The sequence below is a fragment of the Rhipicephalus sanguineus genome, chromosome 3 (genome assembly GCF_013339695.2).
Source record: "Rhipicephalus sanguineus isolate Rsan-2018 chromosome 3, BIME_Rsan_1.4, whole genome shotgun sequence".
In the NCBI taxonomy this organism is placed as follows: domain Eukaryota; kingdom Metazoa; phylum Arthropoda; class Arachnida; order Ixodida; family Ixodidae; genus Rhipicephalus; species Rhipicephalus sanguineus.
In genome coordinates this window covers 111,550,377-111,560,890 of record NC_051178.1, presented here as the reverse complement: position 1 = coordinate 111,560,890, position 10,514 = coordinate 111,550,377, and the positions used below count along the sequence as shown (strand labels likewise).

At 47.6% G+C, this 10,514-nt stretch overlaps 1 protein-coding gene across 1 annotated transcript; it reads left to right on the top strand.

The window, feature by feature from the left end:
• Nucleotides 1-2,853: 2,853 nt before the first annotated feature.
• On the top strand, nt 2,854-9,301 carry LOC119385760 (solute carrier family 2, facilitated glucose transporter member 6-like). Its single transcript, XM_037653146.2, has 4 exons — nt 2,854-2,886; nt 3,025-3,311; nt 3,915-4,187; nt 8,959-9,301. Exons 1-4 carry the CDS (start codon nt 2,854-2,856, stop codon nt 9,299-9,301), a joined length of 936 nt encoding a protein of 311 aa, XP_037509074.1.
• The last annotated feature ends 1,213 nt before the right edge of the window (nt 9,302-10,514 follow it).

Genomic DNA, 10,514 nt, shown 5'->3' with positions numbered 1-10,514 from the left:
TCTAAATAAAAGGTTTTTGGTTGGTCGTGAAGCCACTTTTGCACCACAATATGCGCGTCTAAATCTGAGGCAAAGTGACGACCACGCAAGGCATTCTTGAGTGGCCCAGACAAGAGAAAGTCACATGGAGCTAGGTCTGGGCTGTAGAAAATTACACCATCTCCCGCTAAAGGGGACCATGAGACGATGCGAAGCCGGAGCACTTGCACGATCGCGTTCCGTTGGCGTTCGTTGGGCATACTACCGACCTCGCGTCGTGGAACGCGAAGAGGGACGCTACGCGCGTCGTATCTTCCATCTAGCCTGGCCGTTAATTTTCACAGGGCGAGCGGGGAACGCGGTCGACAGGCGGGCGAGAGGGGGGTCCGCGTAGGAGAGGAGAGAGAAGGGGAGGGGACGCGCATGCGCTCGAGCTCATCGCGGCGTTGCGCAGGAGAGAATTTCGGCATGTCTAGCCCGCGTTTCAGAGGAAGAGTGGAAAGGGGGAGGGGAGAGATGAAGTGGAGAGGGGTATGGGAGAGGGTGAGTGGAGAGGGGAAGGGGCGGGGGTGAGTGGGGAGGGGAGAGGGGTAGAGGCAGGGGGAATGGTGAGGGGGAGTGGAGAGGAGGTGTGTGGAGAGAGTACGCGCATGCGCAGTAAGGGTGGTCACGCCGCACACCACCACCACCGAATTGAGCTCCGCCTTAAGATACTTCGCATCTAAAAGGTCTTCTATTAACTCAATGTTCATCTTGTTGATGGTTTTAGTAGTGGGATGAGCCCTGTGTGGCCGTGCATTGGCATGTAACAACAAAACTTCTGCTGCAACAAACCTTGCAGTTTATTGTGAATTGCTGGCTTCAGCTTCTTTTCTAACATTTCAATATAGCTCGCATTGTACATCGTCAGTCCCTTTTCCATGAACTCTGCCATTATAAGCCCCTGTGAGTCCCAAAACACAGTTAACATAACCTTTCCTGCGAATGGCCCAGTCTTGCATTTTTTTTTTGTTCGTCGGAGATCTAGGGTGTTTCCACTGCATACTCTGGCGCTTTGATTCTGGCTCATAATGATGAACCCATGTTTCACCTCCGGGGACTATTCTGCTTAAAAATGCATCACCTTCGTCGTTGAAGCGAGTGAGCAAGCGTTGACAGATCCTAACACCAGTGGGCTTATGTTCTGCAGTAAGCTTTCTTGGCACCCACCGTGCACAGACTTTATTAAAGCCGAGCTCGTCGTAGATAATTTGATGGGCCATGACTGATGAGCCATGACTGATGTTCAGAGCAGATGCTATCTCATCGATAGTGATTTGCGTATTCGCCAGACCCATCTCTTGAGCTTGCTGAATGTTGTCAGCTGTACTGGAGGATGATGGCCGTCCTGCTCCCTCTTAATGCGTTACACTTGTTCGACCACTTTTAAACTTCTCGATCCACAAAAACACAGTTTTATGTGATAGTATACATCTCGCATATTTCGAGGATAGTCTCCGATGAATGTCTGACCCTTTAACGCCCTCCGACCAGAGGAATCGGCTTACTGCTCGTTGTTCCGCAAACCTCTGACATAGCAGCCATGATATGTCTCCAACAGAAGGAAAAAAAATGGAGGAATTAGGATGGAACTTTCGCAGCATTACCGCAACAGCATAACAATAAAATATGCGAGGACAGAAGACAAAGTGTGCAATCTAAGAAAAGTCATGACAATAGTGTAGATAATGTTATACTTGCCCTTGTGTAAAGTTCGCAGCCTGCGAAGTTTTCCCCGGGGAGCATCGAGTGCGTCTCCTACCGAACGCCGCGTACCGCAGCCTTGCCTATACATGCAGTATATTGCTGCAATGAACCTTGCGCGAGCTTCCAAATGTTCATCCCAAGAATAGCAGATTGTTTTTGTGTGCCTAACTGTGAGATGAGTATCCAGTTAGCCCGGCCTGAAAACCAGCAATCCCCATGGTCCACGCTATTTCTGTCGCCCCCTCTGGGCAAATACGGAGCTACGCCTCTGCTCAGCATGACCTGCACGATTAACCCTGACAGCGGGCCATTGCGGCGACCTCCAAGAGCTAATTGCGGAGGCCACGCTGCTCTACCATTTGAGCACCGGAACGGCAGTTACATCTGCCCTCGGAGCCCAATACCTTGATTGCTCGCTAGATTCGACGTTACGCACCTGCAAAAATGGTATGAACTTGAGCTTGTTGGCATGGCTTCACAGGAATGAGCGCGGCCAAACGGGACAAAAAAGGCAGGACTTGGCACAGACAAGACAGGACTTGACAGCGCCAAGTCTTGTCTGTCTTTCTTGTCCCGTTTGACCGCGCTCCGCTCTTTCCTGCGGAGACGCGCTTGCGACACTGGCCATCAAATCACAGCGCACAATCTACCACGGACACATCCTTGTACTAGGAAAAACTTGACTTGCTGGCCCAGAACGCTCGGTCCCAACGTTACGCGGCTGGATCCTTTTAAGAGAAACTCATGCCACTGGGAAGCTACCCATGACAGTCGGAAGAGCTAGTTGACAGGCGAAACAATCAACCACTTCCAGCGGTCGCTTTTAATTTAGTGTTCATTTATTCTAAACATCTTTTTCTCTCTCTGCGCCCGCGCCCCAGTGCCGCTCTTCGTCCTCAATACAACATAAACATCTCGCAGCATTAAACTGCTTATATGTGGTTGACTCAAGCATGAAAATTTAGAGTAAACGTTGTATAATAGGTAGTACGACCACCACTCATATCTTTTAAGTATTGCAATCGATTACTCGGGTCATTTTGATAGCCTTTTTCTCACAAGAGTTAACTTACACACATGTTTTGATATTTGTGTTTTATCTAGACACGTAAATTCTCCAACATTAGAATGCAGCTGCACGGATTAGGAATCACACCTTCGGTCTCCTGTTTCTCTGGTGGTAATCGGATAGACATTGAGTTACCTCAACGCGGTCACGTCGTTTGACATTTTCTTCCAAATGCGATCGATCGCTCCATGTGTTTTGGCCGTTGATTATTTTGCCACCGGCATTTGCAGGTAGCCACGAGCGCCGGACTTCTGACGGCTTACTCGCTGTCCGCATTTCCCTGGGAAGTGCAGGCGGGCGGTTGCGCGCTCACTGCCGTTCCTATGCTGGCGATGCAGAGCTACATTGTCGAAAACCCGCGCTGGCTTCTGGCGCGGGACCGCTCACTGGACGCTGACACGGCCGTGATGCGACTCTACGGCGTCGACCCGCCCCCTGACTTCCGACAACGCAAAATCGAAAGCGCCGCAGACCAGCAGAAACCACCAGATGCCTGGCTATGGCCCAAGGAGGCCAGGTGAAAATATTTTGAAGAAAATGGCTTCCGCTGCCTCTAGCACTAGCTTTCTGTAAGAGGGCACGAGGACGATTTCTGACTCATTTCAACTTTCTCCGAGTAGCCACCAAAATGGCTAGTTTTACCTAACCACTTTCTAATATTTCTAAATTTAGGTTAAGTTATGTCTAACCGTGTCTAATATTGGTAACAGCAGGACAATTCCAGCTAATTTATTGTGGGATATCCGCTGTGCTAACTGCCTCGCTGTTTTTATACCACGTCAATTTCATTGTTTAGTTGAATCAGAACCTTCTTCTTCTTTTTTTTAATTCGACTGTCTGGTTGTAAGCTATGTCGGATAGCTCTAATCTATAGCTCTAAACAGCCATGGTTTTTGTCTCCGACAGGTTAACGTAATTGGTCAATCACCGCATTTGAGTTATACGTCCATTAGCATTTACTGTAAAGTAAAACGCGTTCTTTGTCGACCGTTCTTGGACGACCGACGGAGTGTGGTTGAGTCGCCGTTACACTATTCGCACTGACACTGCGTTTACACAAGTGACCTTAGTTGTAATTGTCACTTTTTTAAATGTTTGGTCCTTTCCTAAACAATCCCAGGAATGTCACGGCTTGCCTGCTATTGCACCTTCTTCAGAACATCTCCTGCGCTCAGCTTTGCCTGCTTCGAGCTGTGCAGGTGATGGGCGCCGCAGTGACAGACGTGCCCCCACAGGCTTTCGCTGTGTTGCTAATTATCCTGCACATAGGATGCGCCACCTTAGCCATTGTCGCCACGAAGATCGTCAGCCGACGTGGACTCCTCGGTCTGTCGGCCTTGCTGATCGCAGTTGTTCTGCCCATACTGCGACCGCTGGATCACCTTGGCTTCGTGTAAGCAACTCCCTACTAAATGACGCGGCTTTTCTTACCTCTTTACATAGCCCCTTCCAGCGTAATGCGGAAACTTCACGGCATACGTACAAACAAAAATATTGCAACAACTTCGCGAAAATTCCGGCACATCCCACGCTATGTGGGGATCAGTTTCATGCGATCCTGTCAGCGGGTAGCTGCTTATGCCTCACATTGAGCCAAGTCTTACGAGGGAGATCGGTGTTTATGTGTCATTTGAGTAGCTTTGTGCGCATCTTGAGCCTACCAGGTAGGTTGACTACACTGACCCTTAAAGAGTAGCTCATTGTATGGCGTAACGTGGCACTAACGTTACAGCACAGACCTCAGTTTTTTAAAACGAAGTTTCAGCACCGTTCGTTGGCGTATTCCTGCGGGGACGAGCAGCGCTAGACTATAGCTTGTTGAGTGATACAGGTAGGCTATAACGTAAGCCTTTGCCCCGCCACGGTGGTCTAGTGGTTATGGCGCTCCACTGCTAACCCGAAGGTCGCGGGATCGAATCCCGGCCGCGGCGGCTGCATTTTCGATGGAGGCGAAAATGTTCGAGGCCCGTGTACTTAGATTTAGGTGCACGTTAAAGAACCCCAGGTGGTCGAAATTTCCAGAGCCCTCCACTACGGCGTCTCTCATAATCATATGGTGGTTTTGGGACGTTAAACCCCAGATATTATTATTATTATTATAACGTAAGCCTTTGTGTGTCAGATTAAGTTCGCGAACTATAACAAATTATATGCCTTCTTCAACCCGCGCAATTAAGGTTTCTTAAAACGTTTCCAATGGTTATTTCCACTCCCCAATGTTGATACAGACTGGAAATCACCAGTGGCGCATGCACGCATACCATGAGCTGTAGTATGTGGCTACGTGTGGCACGTGACCCTCGCAAAGGGTTTCGTGACATACGCGACACGCATGTCATGTTATTCGTATCGTGACCTTTCAGTCGTATTTGTCACACAGTCATACCTCCCCCTCCACCCCATCCCCCCTTTATGGCAATTATGCCCCAAGAGCACCCACACGTGGCGGCTTGATATACAGAAACGGGGAAAATGATTTTCATTCCCAAATAAATGCGTCGCATTTAAAAGGGTCATTAGTTCTAATATGGTTGACAAAGTGACGTTAAGCTGTATGATCAATTTGTAGGTTGGAACAGTAAAAATGTTTTTGCTTTGCGAGTTTCCATTAAAACGAGCAATTGTGATAGCTGCGACAGGCGACGGGAGATTCCCAATGAAATTCCTGAGCTATCGCTGTCAATTTCGTGTGTGACAAACAGGGCATCCCCACTATCACGCAGCATGATTAAAAGAAAACAGGAACGGCGTTACGCAAAGCAGACCCAGTACATAGTGTTCCAAATTGACTAGAGTGGCCACCACTAATATTTTTCTATAATGATGTTTAAATAATTAGTAATAATTATATGGATAGCTCGACAAGTACTCACGTAGTTATCGAAATGTCAATGAGGTAATATGTAGCCATGTTCAAATTACATCTAACTGAGTTATTTTCAACAACGTACTAATTGTGTGCTCATTTTCTCGGGCTCATAAAGAAAGCCCGCGAAATATGAAAAATAACACGTGACTACGCTCCCACCCACCAGAGTAAGCAGCACCCTGAAATAAGCTTACATCAAGCAACCGCTTTACCTGTTGTCCGTTACAAGCGTCAGCGCACATTGGCAAGGTTACATGTCGGGCGCCAACATGCGTCGCAATCTTGCAGAATACATTTCACTCGATTGTGCGCCACTATAATTATCCAGATATCACGGTCGACTGTTCCCATTGACAACGCGGCCGAACCGCTGTTCTGATTACGGCTTGGCTCTGTAAGACGGAAGCGCCGCGTTTCTTCTGCCGGGGAATGGCAGATAGGGCGATCCATATTTTATTCCCCTTTATACTGACTACCTCGCAGTGAGCCTGCTTGAGCTCGCAGCTTCCTGATGGGCGCAACAGCCTAGTGACGTGTCACTTTTCAGACATAGCGGGCTTTCTTTATCAACTGGTAAAAATGAGCGCGCAATTAGTACGTTGTTGAAAATAGTGCAGTGAGATGTCACTTGAAAATGCCGACATATGCCTCATTGACATTTTAATGATTGGTTGTGTAGTTGTCGAGTTACAAATATAATTATGACTAATTAATGAAACGTCATTAAAGAAGAACATAGTAGTGGCTGCTCTAGTGTACTAGGAACAACATGAACTAGGTTTGCTTCACGTAACGCCGTTCCTCTTTTTTTTTAAATCGTGCTGGTGTTTGTTGGGACGCCCTGTTTAGCTATGCACACCGCACAGTCAGAAGCACTGCAAATTTCTCAGTGACGCTGCTTCTCATCATACATGTAGTTGGAGTTCGATATCCTTCGTAATAAAGCTCTAAAGTTAGAGGTTTTCTAAAAAATCAATGCGAAAACGGAACACACTTAAGTATGTAAAATGTTTTAAGGGTCTATTCTCAGTCCTTGCATTGATACTGACAAGGGGACTGACAACCAAATTTTATAGTGTAGCCCTTTGATTCGGGCAACAGGAATTTGGCCGGTAAGAGCGTTGAATCCTGCAAGGTTAAAGTGGCGAACATAGCTAAGCTATTCATTTATATATTGGGATCATGCTACGGTGATCATGCTGTTTATCATAGTCAGAGACTGAAAACTATGTCTGAGCCCGATATTGACTTAAAGGTTTCATTGGGAAGGAGGGCGGGGGAAAGGGTGGAGGTGCAAAGAGGTGCGGCCTAACAGGAGAAAAAAACGTAAATTTTGCTTATGAAATCGATATCTAGGAAACGTTGAGTAATTTGCGCACTGTGTAAGAGCCACGTGTACCATGTTGTCACGCATAGGTCAAGCCAAGTGCTTTCATGACAAACTTGCCCCAAGGTTTGTAAGGGAAAATTACACTTTTACACAGCTTGCGTTTTCTCTTCTATCCATTTATTGCGGTAAACGGTATTCTCAAGAGCTTTACGTAGGTTACAAAACAATTGGTATAGCGAGGCTTGTGCAGCGTATAAGTATTCGTTCCCTCTTACGTACCCTGCTACCCCCCCCCCCCTATGCACCTACTACGGCCTGGACCTACTTCGGGGCCTAGGTTAAATATTCCTTGCAGGTTCCTCAGAGCCTGTGTAAGACTGTTTAACGGTGTGTCCATAAAAAGGGAGTCAGAGGGGTTGTTTGCCAATGTATTGATTTCAGCAAAATTTTTAAACAGCTACGTATAAGAGCGCGAAAATCCACATGACACACAGGAAGAGAACGTACACAACAGTGTGCGTTCTGTTCCTGTGTGTCTTGTGGTTTTTCGCGCTGTCATTCGAATCATTTACAACCACCAGGCCCAGTTTTTCACACTTTTAAACAACATAGCGAAACCTCCTTATACGTTGGACTCGGACTTTTAAATGCGGAGCGTTTCTTAGTCGCACCTGCGGCGTCGGCCGCCGTCCACACCCCCACTGCGCATGCTCGGCTCGTCTCGTGCCGGCAGCAAGCCTCTCCTCTCCCTCCCTCACATCCTCGGCTCGTCTCGTGCCGGCAGCAGGCCTGTCCTCTCCCTCCCTCTCTCCCTCCTTCCTCTCCGTCCTTCCCTCCTCTCGATCGAACGCGGGTGGTGTGTATATAAGCGGCGGAGCGCGCGTTCGGAATTCAGTCAAGGGCGTCTTTACTTGGCTTTCGCTTGACCTGACGCTTTGCATGACTCGAGTAGATGCGATGGAAGCAAGAGTACCTTCAATCAGCGTCCCACCGCTCGTTGAAGGCAACGTTACCCCACCCTCACTGTCGTCGGCGTCAACAACAGCAAGCAACGCGGAAGACAAGGCTGCGAAGAGACGAGCATACAACGCTGAACGCAAGCGTTTGAAGCGAGCTGCGGACCCGGAACTTCCTGCACGAGAAGCTGCTGCCAGACGGCAACGACGTGCTGCGGATCCTTCACTCGGGGAACGAGAAGCAGCTGCGAAACGGCAACGACGGGCTGTGGATCCTGAACGTCGTGCTCGAGAAGCAGCAACCGTTCGTGAACGTCGAGCAGTGGATCCATCACTCGGGCAGCGCGACGCTTCTGCGAAACCCAATTACGCAACATTCACGCGATACTCCCACCACTCTGCGACGCATTTACTCGAGTTCCCCCCGTGAGAAGATGCGGGCGACATTTTTTTATTCAGCGGCCGCCTCCGTTTCAGTGCGAAAAAAGTATAATACAATATCTTAAGCGCGGTTTACACGTTGAAATGATATCTGTAATTTAGAAAAACTAAAAAAAATATATTTCCATGCCATGATATGAGACGTTTTGTTAAGAAACATAAAAGTAAACTCCTGTTTCGGTGTTAGCCCTCTTCAGATACAAGAACATTACAAGTTTGGCTTCCGAATTAACAGGTTGCAAATGGGCATTTCTTAGTAACTCCTTGTTCATTTCCCCTGTCTATTTCTTTTTTTCTTAATTTCGGTACACACTTTCATACATATTAAACATGCCGTAGAATGTATTACGTCATTTATGCGGTAGTATTTTCACCTTGGCGCCAGTCATTAATTAAATCACGAAACGTTGCAAATTTGACAGTTCTACACGAGAAATAGGAGAATAATCAAGTCTGAATTTCAATGAAATTACCCCGGGATCACCTGCATGTCTTCTGTAATCTGTCATGAGCACAAAATTACAGTTACGTTCCAAAATGACCACCACCCGCACTGAATTACCGACAGAGACTGGGCTGTGGACAAGGACCCCGCCATACCCAGCTCGAAGGTCCTGCCTTCGGTGGGCCTGTTCGTGCTGGCTTACTCGGTGGGCTTGTGCCATATCCCGGTGCTGCTCACCGGCGAACTGATCCCCCTGCGGTTGCGATACCTCGCCTCGTCCTTTGTGTGGGCATCCCGCTGGTCGCTAACCTTCGTCATGCTCCACTTCGACGAGGAGCTGCTCGCCGCTTTCGAGTACAGGGTAGCGCTGCTGACGCTCAGCCTTGTTGTTGCAGTGGTGGCTGCCACTGCCATTGCTCTCATCCCCGAAACCGAAGATCGAACTCTATCGGACATTGATAAATAACTGACTGGCCCCCCTCGGCCGCATCCTACGAGCGTTGCTGCGGACAAACACCAGACCGAAATCTTCGTTTGTCGCTGCAACGTCTGAAGGGAAATCCTGTCGAATAAACAGAAAATGATATTGTTTACGTTGCTAAGCTGAGTTTCCTCAATATAATAATTTCGCAGTTTTCCATGTCGTCCATACGCCTCTTGTTTCTTTATTACAGTCTGCGTCTCTGTTCTCATCAGCGTGTCAATTGCTGTCCCGGCTATTTTTTCAATGAACCCCAATTATTATTAAGCTAAAGACCTTGCAACGCTCTTGCTTTATTTCTGGTCAAAGCCTTCATTTTCTCTATGTAGTACCATTTGTATTTCTTAACAGGGAAGCTGTTTAGCAAATCGTACCTTCACCGGCGAACCAAAAACCTATCATCATCATAAGCGGTAGACGGATATGTGCCACCGAAATTGGGCAAATCCCACTACAGCCCACTTCATCATAAACGCGCGTGTGCCACAGAAATTGGGTAAATCCCACTGCTCACCTATGGTCCACCAAAAAATGAAGAAGGCAACAGTTAGCCCAAAGAATGGCCGCGAAGCGACGGCGGCGAGAAGACTCCGAGTAAGTACAGCGAGAGCACACTACCAAATGCCTGTCACGTCAATGCGAGTTCCCCGCTTAAATTACTACCTTCATAAATCTCGCTTCTCATTAACTAATCTCTGTGCAGTTTGTAATGAACCGGAAAGTATAGATCACTTTTCTATCATGCCACCGTTTCGCCTCACTATAGAATGGTCCAGGGACCCGGGGGGTCCAAACACACTTGCTATTAAAGTTTTTCCCTCTCTCTCTTTCTTGAAATACCGACTGGTAGGCTGGGTTTACCATTTACTACTTCTATCCTGTTGTCGTTGGAGCCGGTCAGTTTGGGGCAAGCCGCAGTGCTATTATGACTGCGCTACATAAATTCATTCAAGGAACCGGAAGAGTACGCTGCTAGTGCTACTGACCACTGAAACCAACCTTTCTCCCCTTTATTATTATATTTTTTTTTTATTTGTTCGGTGCTTATCCTACGGCCTTTTGAATTTCTTAAGCCTTTCACATTTTATTTACATCGCGTTGCGTTCTTTGTTTTTCTTATGTTTCATAGGGTTTACATTTCTCTTGATAAATGTCAGTGTGGCCAATCACCCTCGTGGGTATGAGCCAGTCTCCTCCT